This window comes from Eurytemora carolleeae, unplaced genomic scaffold (assembly GCF_000591075.1).
Source record: "Eurytemora carolleeae unplaced genomic scaffold, Eaff_2.0 scaffold604, whole genome shotgun sequence".
NCBI classification, from domain to species: Eukaryota; Metazoa; Arthropoda; class Copepoda; order Calanoida; family Temoridae; genus Eurytemora; species Eurytemora carolleeae.
In genome coordinates this window covers 125288-147262 of record NW_019396514.1, presented here as the reverse complement: position 1 = coordinate 147262, position 21975 = coordinate 125288, and the positions used below count along the sequence as shown (strand labels likewise).

The 21975-nt window shown below is 29.9% G+C and overlaps 1 protein-coding gene across 1 annotated transcript in view; it reads right to left on the bottom strand.

Annotated features, from left to right (window-relative positions):
- LOC111704687 (alpha-catulin) overlaps positions 1 to 21975 on the bottom strand; it is a 66267-nt gene that overhangs the window by 21374 nt on the left and 22918 nt on the right. The window contains exons 5-10 of the mRNA XM_023477000.1: positions 17708 to 17775; positions 12296 to 12341; positions 10453 to 10518; positions 3671 to 3715; positions 2921 to 2997; positions 596 to 661 (exon numbers count right to left, since the gene is read on the bottom strand). Of these exons, the coding sequence (XP_023332768.1) occupies positions 596 to 661; positions 2921 to 2997; positions 3671 to 3715; positions 10453 to 10518; positions 12296 to 12341; positions 17708 to 17775 (368 nt within the window). The remainder of the gene's footprint in view (positions 1 to 595; positions 662 to 2920; positions 2998 to 3670; positions 3716 to 10452; positions 10519 to 12295; positions 12342 to 17707; positions 17776 to 21975) is intronic.

The window sequence follows — 21975 nt, the reverse complement described above, 5'->3', positions numbered from 1 at the left end:
TAAAGATAGTCAATGGATGTTTTATGAAATATCTTATGATATTGTTAATTGAAAATATTACCATAACTGTTACAAAAGAAGATTGAGCTTTATTTTTGGTTTTTCATTCATTTCTTGTTTTTTTTTGTGTGAAAAAATAACTCACTGTCTTAATCCTATAAAGGCTGGGTGGGCCTGAATCTATAGGTATATCAGGGGGGGGGGGTGAGACCTAGAAAATTTTCTTAAACTAAAGGTTTTTGTTGCAATGCATGTTCATAGCCAAATTTTTCAAGGCCAGCTCATCAAAAAATATTAGACCACTGAGCTTAATTCACAAAAGGGCTGCTTTCGTTTTTTTTACACGGACCGGATGTTTTACCACACTGTTTGTCGAGGGAAAAATTTTAAAAAGTTTTTTTTCAGAACTACGAAGGTTTTATTTTTTTACCTGAAAGTTTTTTGCAAGTGCTTTTCCCTAACGTTCCAAAATTCCGGAACATGTTTCCGGAAAATTTCAGGCTTACAAAAAAATCAGTCTGCAATTAAACCGGAATTCCGAAATCTGTCTGTATCTGTATCTGTATCTGTATCTGTATCTGTATCTGTATTCTACCTGATAACGAAGTGGATAAGATCTATTGCCCGTCTCATCTGACAAAACACTGTGTCTCTGTTCTCTCTTCACAACAATAATAATTACAAAAAGAAGAAAAGTAAACTTTAGAAAGTTTAGAAAAAACGACATAAAAATATTCAAAATACTTCACCAATTAATTTTATTTTTTGCCAAAATACTAAAGTTTTTTCCTATGTTTTCATTTTGTAACTGTGTTAGTTTCTGTGTTAAAAAGTGAAGAAACACCAACACACTCCTCTGCCGCTTTAGTAATTGTAAATTGGCAGTATACAGTCCAAAGTAGGACTACAAAGGTTGACCCAGCTCGGATATTCAAATGTACACCGGTGGGACGTGACAATACTAAATATATCTTTGTAAATAATTTGCAAAATTGATTTCCATAATTTGAGTTGAGGGCCGGTAGTGTATGGTAAGATCTACTGGACACCTCATGAAATAAAATTTCTGACCAAAAATATTGGTATCCGTAATGAACTGCCTGAGCCGAAAAATTGAACTCCCGATCGTTTTCTTTTTTTGGGGCCTTAAGATTTTGATTTAAGAGATTCGAAAAAAAAAGAAAATATAAATAAAGTGAATAAAATAATTTTTCATAACAAAAATATTGATATTCACAAAATTGCCTAACCCCATTCGTGAAACCCGGGTTTAAAACTGGTTTTAATAACGTTACCTTGTCTTAAGTTTTGGGCTCTGAATCAGGTTTCCGGAATACTGGGTGTCATTACAATACTCTGTCTTAAGTTTCCGGCTCATAATGTTTTTTCAACATAGTGTTGTTTACAGTTTACAGTATACATTACTGTAAACATTTGACCGAAATAGGATACATCGATAAATATATATATTTGCGAAATCCAAACTTTTTATGATGAAAAAAGTAATAAAAAAGCTTATGCGACAAATTTGACAAAATATAAATTTGTGAAAGCCCTAAATCATGCAATTTTAAATGTGTAAAAATATGTCGGATTTTTGATAATCAAGAAAAACTTACTTATTGTTTTATTTGAAATAAGACTATGAAAAAACCATGTGATATTTTAAACTTGCTTATTATGCTTTCTTTTGCCATAGGTTATTTTTCTCAAAGGCTATAATATTTAAATCCAATGACTGAATTCGGGTTAAAAAAAAGAATTATTTTAGCACCAGATAAGCATGAATAAATAATCTGTGGTCCTTAAAATTTGTAATAATTTTTGCCTCGTTAAAAATGAAGATTTCTTATCTTTGTAATCTCTTTCGATAAAACTATTTTTTATGACAATGCCTTATTTAATGTTACCCCCCCCCCCCATTAGTGGTATTTTAAGATCGAAACACATCTGTTTGTAGCATATTTGTTTAAAGAAAGATGCATTGATAGGTCTGCATCCTGTTTTGGAATGTCTAGGAGGAAAACAAACAAAATATTTTTAAATATCTCTGTTTACGTCAGCATGGGGAGAGACACAAGACAAGCAAGGCAGGAAACAGAAATAAGGCTGATTAATGTTTATACTTGAAGAGTTTTAACCCTTTCAGGCTTGGGCTATTTTTTTCGCCCCCCCCTCTTTGATTTTGCTTTTAGAGTTGAGTCAGAGGAGTGTGATACATGTCCCTGGACCAAATTTTTACGGCGCACAAATACAAAATTAGACCTCTATGTTTAATGGTAAGGGTGCAAGGGACGATTAAATAAAATGAACATCGGAAAAATGTTCAAAAATTAATATGTTAAACATATAATTTTAGCCCTGTAGCTTAATTAATAAAAAGTTGTTAACCAATGCTATTTTTTTTGGAAACACGGACCCACCGTTTGACTATCCTTCACCCTACCTTATGTAATGTATGCATCAACAAATTTTTTGTTGCAAACTTTGTTCACAACTTTGAAGTTTAAATAGTGAAGAAGTTTTATATTTTAAGCCGTTTTTAAGTTATTAAGAAAAACCCCGGGGTTAATGGACCTCCCCCCCCACCCCATCGTAATAGGGTATAGTCTGCACTTCCGTCCTGGACATAAGGATATTTGAAAATGAATTTAATGGTTGTTATTGTTGTTTTTATCTATATAATAAAGCTCTTCGCTCATATATATGTTAGCTTTAGCTGGCCAAACAGATGGACCAAAGTGGCTGAACATTTTTGAGGGAACCCAAGGGTGCCTGGGCCCCGGTGGTAACGTAGATAAAATTTTTTTCTTTATAAATTATAATTTTTTCTAAAATTAGAATTTTTTTCTCAAGTATTTTAAAAATTCCACGGGCAACACTCAGCTTGTTGTTACTATTATCGTTATTATTGTTATGCCTCGCTGTGACGGAGTTTTGATGACGTAAGCAACACTGCGTAGAGGTTAAAAGGAGAACAGTAGATCTATCTAATACCTGGAACATGAATACTTTTAATTAAAACCTACCAATATTAAATCCTCCCACCCGTCGGTAACAGGATTTCTGAGAAATTAGAAAATACATAATAAGATTTTAACCTTAGGTTCATTAATTTGAAACTTAATAAATGAGTAAAATAGCTGGAATTGCCTGGATGAAATCATTAAAATTAAACACTTTTTAACCTTATCAGGTTTGCTCCGCTTTAAATAACAACTCTTGGCTCTGCTCTTTTCGAATTCTAGTAAGTGTGAGTATTCATTGATAAAAAAACTTTTTTCTGCCTTATTCTTTAAAACATTTAAAGGAAGTGTTAGCAAAATGATATAGACTGATTCCGGATTGAATTTGATATCCATCGTTACTAATGTTCTGGTGCACATAGTTATTAACGACTCATACCAAAAAAGTAATACTCATGCAAATCTACGGAGTTGCATTATTTACCCGGACCGCAGCTAATTCTATTAAATTATTCAGATATTACCCCTTATAATTGTTGAATTCAATTCGGGCATTCATTATGTGCTGTTTAAATATCCTTATCCTTTTTTTTGTGTACAATGTACTTTAGAGGAATATTTTTTGGCCGCAAGGTGTCTCTGCTCTCAATATTGGGAGAGACGCCTAGCGGACAAAAAATGGTCCCCCCCCCCTTCAAACTAACCTGTCTTGCGCATTCTATTTGAGCTCTCTCTCTTGAAGATCGAGCCTGAACAGAACAAAATATAATTGATTGATTGATTGATATATAGATAGATATGCATTTTAGCTCTAGGCGTTTATGCAATTACGCCCTTATCAATAATTTTTGCTGAATTTTAAAGTTTTTTCTCTCTTTTTTCTTTTATTGAATATATTATCTTTGCTAAAATAAAAGGGCGACCAAGCCACTTTACAAATTCATAAATCCATAGTTTTTGCAGATTTATTAAAAGTTTATTTCTATTTCTTCGAAATCACGTTTTTTACTTTATCTGAAACTATAGAGGGAGAACACGCCACTCTATACCTATAATTATATTTTAAGTGTATAAGTGTTCTTTTGTTTTTAATAAAGTATTTGAGAAGAAGGATATATAGATAGATGATATATGATAGATAGATAGATAGATAGATAGATAGATAGATAGATAGATAGATAGATAGATAGATAGAAGGATAGATAGACCACCACCATTCATAACATTCAAATATTCAGCTAATCTTTGGTTGAGTTAAAGAAAGGTATCACATTTGAAATCTGTTTATTTGTTTTTGTTTATATATTGTTACTTTTATCTTTTAATTCTTTCAAATCTTAAACATTTATTATTCAAGCTTCTTATTTTGTATGTTTTTTGGAATATGCGCTGAAGATGGTTAAATATACCGAAAATTTGGCAAAAAGAGTTTTTGTTTCACGGAGCTAAGAGTGTTAGATTTAGAAGAATTGTAGATAGATAGATAGATAGATAGATAGATAGATAGAATACTGATAGTTCGATTAACTAAACCAAGTTTAATTAGTTGAACTTGAGTCAGCTAACTCTAACAATAACCAATGAGTTCTTGGAACAAGATGATGAATCCAGATCTATCCTTTTATCTATCTATCTGTTTATCTATCTATCTATCTATCTATCTATCTATCTATCTATCTATCTATCTATCTATCTATCTATCTATCTATCTATCTATCTATCTATCTATCTATCTATCTATCTATCTATCTATCTATCTATCTATCTATCTATCTATCTATCTATCTATCTATCTATCTATCTATCTATCTATCTATCTATCTATCTATCTATCTATCTATCTATCTATCTACCCTTCTATCTAAATGTTTATCTATCTATCCTTGTATTTATCTGTTTATCTATCTATCCTTCTATCTATCTGTTTATCTATCTATTCTTCTATCTACCTGTTTATCTATCTATCTTTCTATCTATCTGTTTATCTATCTATCCTTCTATCTATCTGTTTATCTATCTATCCTTCTATCTATCTGTTTATCTATCTATCCTTCTATCTATCTGTTTATCTATCTATCCTTCTATCTATCTGTTTATCTATCTATTCTTCTATCTATCTGTTTATCTATCTATTCTTCTATCTATCTGTTTATCTATCTATTCTTCTATCTATCTGTTTATCTATCTATTCTTCTATCTATCTGTTTATCTATCTATTCTTCTATCTATCTGTTTATCTATCTATTCTTCTATCTATCTGTTTATCTATCTATTCTTCTATCTATCTGTTTATCTATCTATTCTTCTATCTATCTGTTTATCTATCTATTCTTCTATCTATCTGTTTATCTATCTATTCTTCTATCTATCTGTTTATCTATCTATTCTTCTATCTATCTGTTTATCTATCTATTCTTCTATCTATCTGTTTATCTATCTATTCTTCTATCTATCTGTTTATCTATCTATTCTTCTATCTATCTGTTTATCTATCTATTCTTCTATCTATCTGTTTATCTATCTATTCTTCTATCTATCTGTTTATTTATCTATTCTTCTATCTATCTGTTTATCTATCTATTCTTCTATCTATCTGTTTATCTATCTATTCTTCTATCTGTCTGTTTATCTATCTATTCTTCTATCTATCTATCTATCTATCTATCCTTCTATCTATCTGTTTATCTATCTATATGTTTATCTTGAAGGATTCATGGATCGTTCAGAGAAATTACTGAACAAATGTTTTGAAAAATTTTGAAAATATAAAAGATTTTTTACTGGACGAACGATTCTTTCGAACAAACATAAAACAAAAGATAGTTTTACTGAACGAACGGATTTTTTATAATTCACTTTTGAAAAAAACAATCCTTTTTTTTTAGAAAGAACGAACAATTTTACTGAACATCGTTCAGTCTGAAAGCTATCTGTCTGTTTAAGTTCAATAGTTCAACATTTGGAAAATATAAAATAATGAATTCCCTTTTTTATTTACAATATAATTATCTTATTATATTTAATATTTGTTTTGTTCTTCTTTAAACAATATTTGAAACCCCTGACACTGCAAACCATCATTTTTAAAACATTTTTATTTTTAAAATATATTATTTCTAATCTGATTTTTAATGATCTATTATTGAGACACAATCACTAAACAGTAAGCAGTACCACTATAAAGAGTTAGCCAATCTTCTATGTAACAAATCAAGACATTCGTATATATGTTGGTTCCATATAGCCGGCCGAACGGCTGGACCGACTGGGCTGAAATTTTTTGTGGACACTCATAGGAGCCTAGGGGTTGAATTGGCTAAAAAAACAAACCCCCCCCCCTGATTTTTTTTCCACGAGCAACGTCGGGCGTTTCAGCAAATAGTTGATAAAACTTTGAATGGATTCAATGGAAAATAAAACATTAAAAAGTAATTTATATAATTGAATTACATTTTCCATAAAAGAAAAGAACGAAAAGTGGGAAAATAAAAAAGTAATAAAAATATCATTGGGTTATTTTGACATTTAGCTTCCAATTTCCTAAGTTTTTTCACCTTTTTTGGCGAATTTTAAATATAATTCATGTATTTGAATGTCAAATAGTTTTATTGGTTTTATTGGCTCTAAGTCGACCTTCAAATGTTCTTTACCATGAGTCATGACTTCTAAAATGGTTTAGTGGTTAGAAAAATGACCTCAAAAATGTTTGAAATAAAAATAGGCCAAAAGTATGCAAGTTATGAATATACTTAATAAAAAAAATCTTATTTCTCCGACCCCCAAAATATGCTAAAAATAACTGGGGTCATCGAAACACAATTTTACAATAGGTCTGATAAAAACCAAGTTATAGCCGATTTTTCTTAATTTATATGATAATTCAAATATTAATTGAGAAAATACAACATCATATACAATGTGAAATTATTAATAATTATAAATGTGGGAGTAAAAGTTAAAATGGGGAGTAATTAAAATATTACAAATAAAGTAAAATTGGAAATACAATTTTTAAAGAAGTTAAAAAGAGAATTATATAGGTGAAAGATTTGTATTTCCCACAAAATATTTGCAGAAAAAGTACGAAAAGTGTATTAAAGATTGGATAACTTAAGATAATCACGGTGAAAAGGAAAACATTAGAATAAAATAGTGAAAGTTAAAAAAAGGAAAAAAAGTTAAAAAACAACCAAATAAAAGGAAAAATGGAAAGTGGATGTAAAAAGGAAAATAGATAAAAGAAAATGAGAACTGAGATAAGCGGTGAGTACAAAATTATGATAATATAGTTTTAGAGAGAGAACTTGTGAGTATAGAAATAAAAGTATTAAATATATATTTTTTTCATGATCAGGTGTGTATTCTCCATTATGTTTTCCTCCTTATTTTTTAAATCGTTATCCTCACTTTCACTTTTTATTGTTGTAATTCTGGATTCCCTTGATATTTTGCTTTATGTTTAAATTTTCTGAACAACCAGCTCATCTGTTTAAATCTTAGATTTCACTTTAAATTTCTTTTTAATTCTTCCTGCTCATTCATAATTTCCTATATATCTAAATTTATGTTTATCTTTCATTTCTACTTACAATTGTTAATTACTTTTTTATTTTGGGTTTAAAACTATCTATTTTCCGCTAATTCACGTTTTGCTAAAATAAAAATTTAGATTACAGAATAGATATTAATATTTATCGATAACTTTATTTTTATAAGACTTACACAAAAACTAATTTTGAGGACCCTAAATACTTTTAGAATATTTTTTTGATTCAACACATTTTTAACATGATTTCGGCTATTTAAAATTTGGACCATTTTTGGGGGCTTTTTTCGGTTCCCCCCATGTGTGTTCAGATTTATGTAAAATAGGATTCTGACCCCTAAACTATTATAAAAGTCATGGCAAAGAAATTTACAAGTCACACAAGGTTGACCTTTTGGGTTGATTTGGAGCACAGGACTAATACTCTACTTCCTGATTAATACTTTTAATTACATTATTATATTTATTGCTAAAATAATTATAAATCTGATTTTTTTTCTAATTATTATTAATTTTATTCATAGCATTCTTGTCAACTTCAACTATTCTCAGTGTCTGCTTAACTTGTTTCTACAAATCTTTAGTATTTCTGTCAAAAATCAAAATTATTGAAAATTGAAGAAATTTAGATTGAGATCTAAAACCTTGGTTGTGACAAATGCAATGTGTCTAAATTAAGTGCTGTTCTTTGCTCCCTTTCTTTGTAAAGATGTTAAAAGATTGATTGTCAAGAAAGGATTCAACGTGGGATAAAAATGTGCAATGTGACTCAAACCATAGAACTCGAACTAGAACTAGAACTAGAACTAGAACAAGAACTAGAACTAGAACTAGAACTAGAACGTATGAACTAGAACTAGAACTAGAAATAGAACTAGAACTAGAATTAGAACTAGAACTAGAACTAGAACTAGACTAGAACTTTATCTAGAACTCAAACTATAGCACTAAAACTAGAACTTTATCTAGAACTAGAACTATAGCACTGGAACTACACCATTTTTTATGTTGTCCCTTTACATTTGAAATGAAATATATTTCCTTATATAACACTAATATATATATTGTATATATCCTTCCAACATTATATATTTCCTTATATAACACTAATATATATATTGTATATATTCTTCCAACATTTTCTTTGTTTTATGAAGACAAGAGTGTCTCTTGAGAGTCTGTAGAGATATATAATAAACAAGACAGCTAAACCCTTATTTTATTTATCAAGATAAATTAGGCAAACTGTAGGATCACAACTGTAGGATCCAAACTGAAGGATTGAAACAATAGGGTCTAAACTGTAGGATCTAAATTGTAAGATCTAAACTGTAGGACCCAAACTGTAGGATCCAAACTATAGGATCCAGATTGAAGACTCCAAACTGTAGGAACTAAACTGTGGGATCTAAAATGTGAGATCCAGACAGTAGGATCCGAACTGTAGGACCCGAACTGTAGGATCCAAACTGTAGGATTCATTCGTATATTGAATTCAAACTGTTGGATCCAAACAGTAGGATCCAAACTTAAGGATCCAAACTGTAGGATCCAAACTGAATGATCCAAACTGTAGGATCCATACCGTAGGATACAAACTGTAGGATCCAAACTCTAGGATCTAAACTGTAAGATCTAAACTGTAGGTTCCAAACTGTAGCAACCAAACTGTAGGATCCAAACTGTAAGATCCAAACTTTAGGATCCAAACTAAAGGATCCAAACTGTAAGATCCAAACTGTAGAATCCAAACTGAAGAATCCAAACTGTAGGATCCAATCTGTAGGATCCAAACTGTAGGATCCGAACTGAAGGATTCGACGGTTTATAGGATCCAAACTATAGGATCCATACTGTCGGATCAAAACAGTAGGAACCAAACTGTAGGATCCAAACTGTAGGATCCAGACAATAGGATCTAAACTTTAGGATCCAAACTGTAGGATATAAACTGCACGATCAAAACTGTAGGATTCAATCTGTAGGATCACAACTATAGAATTCAAACTGTTGGGTCCAAACTATAGTATCCAAACTGCAGGATCCAAACTGTAGGATTCAACTGTATAGAGGATTCAAACTGTTGGATCCAAACAGTAGGATCCAAACTGTAGGATTCAAACTGTAAAATCCAAACTGTAGGTTCCAAACTGTAGTAACCAAACTGTAGGATTCAGCTGTATAAAGGATTCAAACTGTTGGATCCAAACTTTAGAATCCAAACTAAAGGATCCAAACTGTAGGATCCGGACTTTAGGATTCAACTGTTTATAGAATCCAAACTGTAGGATCCAAACTTTAGGATCAAAACTGTAGGATCTAAACTGTAGGATCAAAGCTGTAGGATCAAAAATTTAGGAACCAAACTGTAGGGTTCAAACTGTAGGATCTAAACTGTAGGATCCAAACTTTAGGATCCACACTGTAGGGTTCCAAATGAAGGATCAAAACTGTAGAATTCAAACTGTTTGGTCCAAACTGTTGGATAAAACCTGTAGGATCCAAAGTGAAGGATCTAAAGTGTAGGATCAGACCTGAAAGATCCTAGCTGTCGGATCCAAACTGTAGGATCCAAAGTTAAAGGATTGAGAATTAGGCAAACAAAAATTCTCAAAAATTCTCAAAAATTCTCAAAAATTCTCAAAAATTCTCGAAAATTCTTAAAAATTCTCAAAAATTCTCAATGTTTTGAAATGGAAAAAAGTAATTTTTAGTTTTTGACTAAATTGTTAAACTAAAATTAACAATTTAGTAGTTATCTGATTTTTTTGTAGAAGCTATAATCACTAGCTTTCCTAGAGTTTAAGTTGTAGATATATACAGCAGTGACAAAAATGAAAATGGCCAGATTTTTCAGATTAAAAAAAATTAAAAGCATTTTTATAGCAAAATCCAACATTATTTTAAAAAAATTGAAAAAAAAAAAAAATGTTCTTTAACCTGATTAGAAGACCATCTAGTGGTAGCTATCAGATCAACCATTTCTTGTCCAAAATCACAGAAAGCCTTAAAAACAAGAATCAAATAACTATAGTTGAAGTGCCAGTTGTTGCCAATAGAAATTTTTTAAATCAAATTTAGAAAAAAAAATTTTGATTTAAAAAAAAATTGTTTTCGGAAAAAATTCTAATTCTTTAGCCCAAGTTACTTTCAGGGTACTCAAAGGTTCCCTAAAAAAATGTCAGCCTATTCCGTCCAGCTATAGTTATCATATAAATATATATATGACCGGAAAGCTTTATTATATAGGTTATTTTTATTTATAAAACCAATGAACATTTAACAAAATTATGTTTAATATTTGAATTTGATTTATAACAAAAAACAATTCATATTTAAAAAAAGGATTTATGAAAAAGTTTTTTTTTTCTTTTCAAAAACTGCAAAGAAAAGACTACAAAAGTCTTTTGATACAAATACAACAGTTTTTCACTGGTCTTATGTTACAGTTTATACACGTTAAACGTTTCGAGTTTATGGTAGCTAAGTTTTTGATAATAACTGAATTTTTCTTATCCCTATTTCTTTGCAACCTAATGAATAATGATGCACACATTAGATATTTTAAACTTAGATCTTTTGATTTAGCAGATTGCATAGTTTTAAACATCAAAGGTCTACAACATCGGGTTGTAAAGATATAGGGATTAGAAAATTTGAGTTTGTGGCAAAATATCAGTTACTTTAATGGCAATCAAATACATTCTTTGAGAAACAAATTCATAACGTCTTTTTATACGAAAGTTTATCAAAAATTAACAACTTGTTTTTTCTTTGAAAAATAATAAACAAAAGAAAACAAAACATCTACAACCGTCTAACTTGATACCAATTTCAACAGTTTTTTATTGGCCTTTGTACATGTTGTTTACTTTTGGTTTAAGGGAAATGAGTTTTTGCTACAAATTAAAGTTTTCTAATCTTTATGTAAACCTTTGACATTTCAAATTTAGACCATTTGATATAGAAGATTTCATAGGTCTACAACATCGGGTTGCAAAGATATAGGGATGAAACAAATTGAGTTTGTGGCAAAACCTCAGTTTCATTAATGGCAATCAAATACATTTCTTTGAGAAAAAAATTTGAAATTTCATTGAAAAGAACAATTGTATTTCCTTAAAAAAATTACAAAAAAAGACAGCAAAAATCTTCAATTGTCTTTTAATACCAATTTCCACAGTTTTTCACCGACCTTTGTACAATCTAAAAGTTTGTGCAGCACTTTAGGTTTAAATTTGAAATACCTTTCATGTCTCCCTACAAGGTAAAAAGCAAATATAGTTTGAAAGTTAAAAATAAAAGCACATTTATATTTCTTTTCAAGGATTTCTTATTTAATTTAAAATATTAAATATTAGTTTATTGACAGAAAGAAAGGAAATAGCGTATAAATTAAAAATATTTTTTTTCAAAAATACAATCTATATAATAAAAGAAGACATTCGTATGTTGCCTATAACCCGCCAAACGGCTAGACCGATTGGGCTGAAATTTTTTGTGGACACTCATGGGTGGCAAAGATATTATAGGCTTAAAATTCTATTTTTTTCAAATTTTTTTTTTCACTGGCAACACTGGGCCCTTCAGCTAGTTTTAAAATAATACAACGAATTTTGTAATTTGCCATTTTGAAATATTTTTGAAAATATTTTTAGAGATTTATCAAAATTTGCGAGAAATGCAAATGCAGAACAGAAACAAACGTCATATAACCCATTCTAGGAAAAAGAAACAACTGTAGCGACGGTATAAAAACATAAAAAACGCAATAAAATGTTACCTTAACAAACTCGGAGAAATTGTTCATGTGCTGGATGGCAACTTGACTGAATTTTTACATGAATATTGATTGAAGAAAATGATAAGAAATGAAAATATAACTGATACAAAGAAATTGAGTTTTTGTCACAATTTTAAATGTTCTATTCCTATCTTTGCACTATTCCTATATCTTTGCAGCTTAAAGTTGTGGTAAACCTATGATTATTTAATCTGACAGAAATTATAGTTTGAAATATCAAAGGTTTACAACATCAAAGATAAAGGGATTAGAAAATATGAGTTTGTGGAAAAGACTCAATTCCTTTACTAGTTTTAACTAGATATTAAAACAAATTTAAAATATCAATGCCAGTTTGCTAACGGGCAGGGGTTGACAGTTTGCCCGATATTGCAAGTTTGCCTCCAAGTTTCTGGAGTAGAAAATCTGGAAATGAATTCCAGAGTTTTAAATTGTATATGTGTTCCATTTCAATAGAATATTTAATGTATTCAACAAAATGCATTCATTTTCATTAAAACAATATTTTACTTCATTTTCAATTAAGTTTTGCATTCACTATTAAATTTTGAAATTAAAATATTTTAGGAGCTCTTTATAAATTAAAGGTTTACAATTTCAATGTTTACGCCTTATATTATGGATGAACCTAAAGACGGCAAATAATGATTTATCACAATCAAATTATCTTTCGCGGTGTTATAGGTTTTCAGAGCTGGAAACTATAGAATGGTGGATATCAGGATTAATGTTTGATCCTATCTTTTTGCTAATTTCGAGATTATGTTAGTCTCGAGATCAAATATTTAGATCAACAAATTTGATTCTAGGAACGCCAGATTTGTTAGTTTTCTTGACTGGAAGGGCCTTCATTTAACGTATTATTAAATATTTTGCTTCAACGATAAATTTACAAAATGGCCGACAACAAATTCTTAATTTGTTAGAAATTATGGATTTCTCTCATGGAATAGAATTTATTTTCAAGGCTGTCATTGGTCAGTACAATTTACAAACTATATTCCTTCACTCTCATTGAAGAAAACAATGTACGGATATCCAAAGAGAGAGAAAAAGAGTGGATTAAGGACTAAAAATTAAAAGTTTCCACAGTGGATATTCGGATTAAGTAGTTGGGATTAAAGGTTATCCATTCTAAAGTTCCCTGCTCAAATTATAATATTGAATGAACTATTACTCTTAAAGCCGTTATTATCCCATTATGTAGACTTAAGTCTACATAATCGATTTTACTTTTAAGATTTTTATGCCCTTTAATAAAATGATGTTTGATTGCTATGAATAACAACGAAAACTTTGTTTTGAGATCTAATATTCTTTTTATTTCTATTTTTACCTTTAAACATTTTTTTAAAATAATTAAGATATTTTGGTCTTTTTTCATTAAAATTAGGAAATGTAAGATTATATTTGGACTATATATATTTTGGGACATCTTTTTTTAAAAAATGATAAGGATTTTGGAGTTTTAAAAGGTTCTACACAAATCTGAGAAAATTTTACAAGTTTCAAAATTGTTAATTCTAAACATTGCTTCTCTTTACACAAATTTAGACCCTCAAAGAAAACAAATAGAAAAAGAACAAAATGTGTGGTGTCTTTAAAAAGTCCAAGAACGAGCCAAACTGGCAGGAAAGTGACACAACAAAAACCCTGTAAAGTTGTCAAACTATATTAACCAGACTCAAGAAACGGAAAGCCCAAGTAAAGACAGATATAAAAAGTTTTATTGAAAAGTTCTGATGGAAGGAATATGTATAAAAAGACAATGTAAAAATGATCTGAACGGCAATGAAAAATGTTTAATAAATGATTAAAATGAGAAGAAAATAGTCGATTTCCTATTTTTATAACGGATTAATTCTGTCAATTTTATTTATTATATTCAAATATTGCTTGCTTGAAGNGGGGTGACAATAACTTCTTTCTTTCTTTTGCTCAATTACCCAGGATGGTTCTGTTTATTAAATGAAAATAAATCTAGGATCAAGAATCACTGTATTTGAATTCTCTCATCTATAGAAATGGGAATATTCCTACTTTTTTTAAAATCTTCGTTCCGTTCTGTTTTACGTTCTATTTGTTCCCGTGACAGAATGATCATTACCCAGAAAGGATACTCAGCCCTTAAGCTTGGCATGTTCCAACTTTTTTTAATCGTTCGTTCCGTTCCGTTCAGTTTGTTACCTTGAAAAACAGATCGTTCCCCAGAAACGACAACAAGCACTTGAGCCGGATATGTTACTTTTTTTCTTAAATCGTTCGTTCCGTCAAGTTCCGTTCTGTTTTTTCCCAAGAAAGAATTTGATCTTTCCCCAGAAACGACGCACATCCCTAGTTTAAATTCTTTCATCCCATGGGGACTTGAGCAAAGCTTACCTGCCTAGACTTCCATAAAATTGAATAAGTTTAAATCCTTTTCTTTTACTGTCTAGCTTAGAATTCATTTAACTATATAGTTTAGAATACATTTTACTGTCTAGCTTAGAATACTTTTAGCTATAGTTTAGAATACATTTTACTGTCTAGCTTTGAAAACATTCAACTGTCTATCTTAGAATATATTTAACTATATAGTTTAGAATACATTTTACTGTCTAGCTTTGAAAACATTTTACTGTCTAGCTTAGAATACATTTAACTGTCTAGCTTAAAATACATTTAACTGTCTAGCTTAGACTACATTTTACTGTCTAGCTTAGAATACATTTAACTGACTAACTTAGAATACATTTAACTGTCTAGCTTAGAATACATTTAACTGCCTAGCTTAGAATACATTTAACTGTCTAGCTTAGACTACATTTTACTGTCTAGCTTAGAATACATTTAACTGACTAACTTAGAATACATTTAACTGCCTAGCCTAAAATGCATTTAACTGTCTAGCTTAGAATACATTTAAATGTCTAGCTTAGAATACATTTAACTGCCTAGCCTAAAATACATTTGACAGTCTAGCTTAGAATACATTTAAATGTCTAGATTAGAATACATGTAACTGTCTAGCTTAGAATACATTTAAAGTCTAGCTTAGAAATTATTCAACTGTCTAGCTTAGAATACATTTAACTGTCTAGATTAGAATACATTTAACAGTCTAGCTTAGAATACATTTAACAGTCTAGCTTATAATACATGTAAATGTCTAGCTTAGAATACATTTAACTGTCTAGATTAGAATACATTTAAATGTCTAGCTTAGAATACATTTAACTGTCTAGCTTAGAATACATTTAAATGTCTAGCTTTGAATACATTTAACTGTCTAGCTTAGAACACTTTCACCTGTCCAGCTTAGAATACATTTAACTGCCTAGCCTAAAATACATTTGACAGTCTAGCTTAGAATACATTTAAATACCTAGCTTAGAATACATTTAACTGTCTAGCTTAGAATACATTTTACTGTCTAGCTTAGAATACATTTAACTGTATAGCTTAGAAGACATATAACTGTCTAGCTTAGAATACATTCAACTGTATAGCTTAGAATACATTTAACTGTATAGCTTAGAATGAATACATTTAACAGTCTAGCTTAGAATACATTTAACAGTCTAGCTTAGAATACAATTAACTGTCTAGCTTAGAAAATATTTAACTGTCTACCTTAGAATACATTATAAATACAAAAGAATTATAAAGCTGTCCTAAACTAAAACCTATCATTTGTTTAAGAACCATCTAAAAGTTTTTACAAATTCTTCAAGAAAAATCTTGTTGAACTAACCAATATTTAAGTTATCAGGAATAACCTTTCGAAATACATCTTTAGATTAAATTCAGAGGCGCATACTGGGGCAGGGTTTTTTGAGGGTTTCTAGGGGCTCAGTCCCTCCCTGGGTTATTAAAATATATGGTAGTGTCATAACATATTCGTCATTAAAGTTTCATCCTCTTTTTAGATTGTGGCTTTTTCAAAACCAAATATGCTTTGAAAAAAATGTTGACTGTTAATGTTAAATTTGTTTTATTATAGTTTGACAAAAATTTGTTTTATTCTCTTTAACAAAAATGATTTCTTCGTTTAATTTAAATGCTGGCATTTCTTTTTTACAGAAATATTCGTAAAATTTCAGGAATTTTAATCAAATTTAAATTCAAATTATAAAATACAATCTTTTACAAGGAAAAAAGCTTTAAAAACATACCACAAGGGATTTTTATCGTCAGCCACAGATCAAAAGTGTCACGAAATTATTTTTAATTTTTTAAATTGGAAAATTAATAATTAAAATTGGAAAACCCACAAAATTTGTTAATTTTTAAACGAAAAAGATTATTAACAAAAGACCGCTTGAAGATTATTACTTAAAAAGGACAGGCTTTCAATGGGCTTTTCGCCCATCTTATATTTCAACTTTTAATTGTGGCTCTTTCTCAATTTACTCAAAGCATCTTTTCTTTATAAAATATGAAAAAAAAATTGTGGATTTAATAATACTTTTTCGAGGATTTTCAAAATTTTACAAAAATCCAAATTTTCACTTTGAGCATCCATAAACCCTCCCTAGGGTCATTTAGTTGCCTACAAATTTTTTGGTCCGATCGGTTCAGCCGTTATGACGTTTTTTAGAAAAAATCAGACAGACAGCCAAGCAAAGTATATATATATGGTTTTGTGTCAGAAATGACTCCATGGAATTTGAACAAACCATGAAAGAAGTCTCAAAGCAAAGTTAACATCAAAGAATTCTAGGTAAATTTTTTTACATATTTAGACTTCTTCAGTATCTACAATTTTCTTCTTTTAACTTTACAAGGGGAGTGAGAAAGAACCCTCAATAGTTTTAATAGAGTTTAAAGAGAGTTTTTAAAAAGAATTAAAAGGGTAAAGGTCCAAAAAAACCTTGGGTAGAATTTATACCAGTATTGATTCAAATGATCAGCGATTAAGTTTAAATTAGATATCAATGTTATAATTTTGAAAACTGATTATTTTTAATTGTAGTTTCTATAAAAGTGACTTGCGCATTTCTACTTCAGGAAAACGTAGATAAGTTTTCAGATTTAAACACCGACAATATCCTTGAAATCACACATACAGTAATTTTAGGTTTTTTGGTAAAAATCTCTTTAAAGTAATTTTGTCAATGCCAGAAACCTAAATGTTCTTATCCTTATATCTTTGCAATCGGATGGTGTATAAGCATTTTATATTTTAAAATAAGATTATGTGAATTAACAAAATTCATAGTTTGAAATATCTAAGGACTACGACATTAGGCTGTAACGATATAAGGATTAGAAAATCAGAGTTAGTGGCAACGACTTGTTTCCTTTACAGACATTTTTTCACGAAAACATAATGGGATTGTAGGAGTAAATTCATTGGGACTCCATGACAAGGCTCGATTCACAACATGAGTTCTATATTCATTTAATTGCCTTGTAGTATGTGAATCATTATCTAGAAGGAGTTGCTTCACTACCACACTATCAGCCAAAAGGAGAACCTGAATATATAATTATTATTATTACGATTTATCTATAAATATAAATTTTAATCTTTGTGAAGAAACAATCTCAAGAACTGACGAGGGTCAACCCAGACCGAAATATATTTTCAATAAATGTGGAACTAACATCTACTTTTTTACTCTACAGAGGTTTGGTCCATCGCCATCACTGAATTTTAAATTTAGTTATCTCTGTTTGTCTGTCGGTTTGGTAGTTTGTCGGTTTTGATGCCCGCTCATATTTTATGATTCACGAACCTCTCGCCCTTAATTTTTAATGGGGAAATCGGTAGAAACATAGGAATGTTCTTAGCTTGGTTCAAAAAATAAGTTTTCTAAAATTCTAATCTGTTGGTTTCCAAGCAAAGCTGGGTTCCAAAAACCTATTAACTATTTTTATATAAAGTAGTAATCTCTGTTTGTTTGTTCAGATGATTAACACAGTTTTGAATATTCAGTGTTAAACCTGTTATTGGATAGAAATGCTGTTTTTACAATTTGTATGCAATAAGGATATTTTTACCGAACATTAAATTCCATATTACAGCACTTTAAGGTTTAACAATTTCTCCACCTAATTTGTATTCATCAATTGGAAGCAATAAAAACATAGATTCGTCTTTTACTACATGTTGTGGACCATTAATGTAATTTCAAGTCACTCTCCATTTATAGAAAGACATATTCTATTCACAACGGTACCATTAAAGGGGGACTGTAACAGAAAAATGAAAGGGAGTATAGGCTGACACCTGAGAATCTCAGGCGTTGAACGATACCTATAAGACATCTATCTGATGTTCCTGTCTCGAGAAATTGATATGATACTGTGACAAATTCATACGAAAATTCATATATATATAATTCTGTATAAAAGTAGTAGGTTTAAATAGATCATATTAAACAAATATGCAACCAATATGAAAACGATTATATCCCACAGGAGCCTGAGAATCTCAGGTTTGCTGCTATTTTGCATTTTCAATAGATATAATTGATAATACTATTACATATAGTCCGTTTACGTCCGTGTTACGTCATAAGAACTTCAGTCAATGGCAGTGCAGTTTACTGGTCACGTGGTTTCCGTCTGTATGACGTGACAACGATACTGCACTGCCATTGGCTATGTCCCTTTAAATGCTTTTTGTTTGGTCAAGAATGTATGATGATTTTTACGCCGTGAATTGATTATTTTCAATAGTGATTTCTCTATAAATACACTTGGGCATTTAGCTTCGGAAACAAAGTAGTAAATTGATAGAATTAAACACTTTTAAAGTTTTGTACAAAAACGACAATATCTTCCATATCATTGATCAGATAATGGTTTAAAAATATTGTAAATCGGGAATCATGCACCTCTGTCTCTTTAGTAAAAGTAAATTCAACCTAAAGTCTGACAGCGTCAACCTTGTTGCACCGGCTAGTCCTATTGAGTTTCTGCTTTATTTACCCAATGTCCAGACGATACAGTACAAACTGGGACCGGAAAGGTTGACCCGGCTTGGAAATTCAAATGTACTACGACTGTCCGTGAAATACATGGGAGATCAATTGAAAATGCTACGTGCAGTCTCTTTAAAATAATATAGTTTGAAGAGCTTCTTGAAATATTACTAGATCTAAAATTTTGAGACGCAAAGATTTAAAAATCCATAAATCCTTCGAACCTAGTTTATTCACCAAATTAAAATTTTGATTTATGAAAAAGGTTATTTCTTATTCACTGTGATCTTGCCGGGATGTATTCTTTGCATAAAAAGGTCAACCTTACACTCTTGGTAGTCAGCTTGGACAGTGCGAGTTCATGCATTTGCAATACAGTACATGTTGTACCGGCTCAGATATACACTGTTCAGTATCAGGGGGGTTGGTAGTTAACTACCTGCCCTGCTTTTCAGCTTGAGTGTACAATTGAAACGGTTTACTGATAAAGGATGCAAAGATAATAAGCCCTAAACAAACAGTACAAACATAATAAATGCAGTTTGCTTTCGCAGTAAGTAAGTGAAGTACGTGCCCTGTACAATTAGTAATGGATTAGTATACATCATCACTCTATATTATAACCTAGTTGTACAGTATATAGACTTCAATTTGATTGCAAAGCATCATATCATCATATTCATAAGTGATAATCCTACGATAGGACCGAATATTACACTTGAAAGAATATGTTTTTTTTTCTTGTTGTACGTTTGGATTACCAATGTCTAATGGTGTGAATGGCAGTACATCTTTACCACAGAGTAATTTGAAAACGTTTAGAAAAAAGGAAGTAAACAATTGTCTCAAACTCTTATTTCCTAATCTATATATATATTTATATACTATTATATATTATTATAATATGTATATCTATATATCTTTAATTCAAAAATATGAATTCTGTTATCAGGTTTCAAAGCAGGGATCAGAAAATTAGCGTATTGTGACCAATTTGAATTTTAATTTGTTTGATTTATGTTTACAGGGAGACAAAAAAGTGTATAATAAATAGACAACATTTATGCAATTTCACGCGTAGAGTGTATTTAATATCATTTTCAGATTGGAAAATACGAAACCAGTAACTTGAAAATACACTTATGGAATGAACTGAGTTATTTCTAGTTTTTTGTTTTGTTGTGAATGCAATTTTCTTAAATACATAATTCAGGTGTGTTTTTTGAAGTTTCATTTTTTGTGCCTTTTTTCCCTGGCCCCCCTGTATGTACATATATGAGGATTAGGATCATTAGCTTGTTGTAGTGTTTGTTCTAATGGGGAACATGATTTATAATATATTCATTGATAAATATATTTATATATCATAGTCAATATATATCCTAATATGCATACACAATATTCAATATATAAACAATATCTCAAACAAAACAAACAAACGCAGACATTTATTTTTCCAGACATTTTTGAAACTATCAGAAAACCAAACTTTTCTTCTATTTTATTGTTTAACTAAATAAAGGCGATTTGATTAATATCCAGTTTATTTTTTGTGATATATTTAAAAAGACAAAATTGCTAGGCCTTATCTTGTTAATGTTCTTTGTGTTTCATCAAAAAAAGATGATTTTCGATAAGCTAAAACTAGCCGGCCCTGGTCTATGCTCTGTGATATATTTTATATATATATATATATATATATATATATATATATGTACAAGATGTCTCTAAAAAAGTGTGTTTAGGCTTTTTAAGCATACTAGGGTGTCGTCGTTGAAAGATTTTGCTCTAAAATGCCGTTTTTTTTAACTCGAAATGTTCTTAGCCCTTTTTCTAAGATTTTCAAAAAAAAAAATCAAACGTCCTTAAAATAATTCCTTATATGTCATTCATTTTGAAATTTGAAAAATCCTTAATTCTATCATTGATTATTAATTTTTTTGTGAAAATCTTCAGAAAAGAGACAGAGAACATTTTTTAATATTAGGCCTACTATTGAAGGTTAAAACGGCATTTTAAAGAAAAATATTTCATTGACACCCTACCCTGTATATATATACATATATACGGATGAATCTGAATATGTTAAATCAGCTAGAAATGTTTATGTCTATAAAACGAATTTTCAATTCTTTTATGCTTTGCTCCAAGATAGAATATTGCCCATATAGGGTTTATAGTTTTTACAGTTTTATTGTATTTAGAACGGACCATTTTGGGCGAAATCACCAATATCGACGTACAAAAAATTATTTTGAAAAAAAACTTTATTGCGACTTTGTAATTAAATAAGATGTGGCCCCATATAATAAAATATTCATTTTATTTTACGAAAAGGTTCCATACCTTGAAAAAAATAAGATTTGATTGTCTCCGAACCGTCTTTATCAAATGGACATTTTTTTACAACCTCATGCTTTCGCTCATAGTAAGTCAGATTATCGGCTGGTCGAATCATTTACAGTTATCATTAAAATTAACCAACATGTGTGGCAAATGAGTCAAGAGAATCATGAGTTATGATCGAAAAAGAAATACCCAAATATAGAGAATACTACTTTATATATATAAGCACAGGAGACATACTTGGCTGTAGTTGGTTTGTCGTGAAAAAATATTCTATCTTCCAACTATTTCTCCAAGTATAATTTCTAATTTAATGACAACACCATGACAAGTTATTCAGTTTTCAGAGACCTTGAGAGCGAAAACCTAAGCACTTTTTCTAGCTTAAGTTTAAAAGGAGTA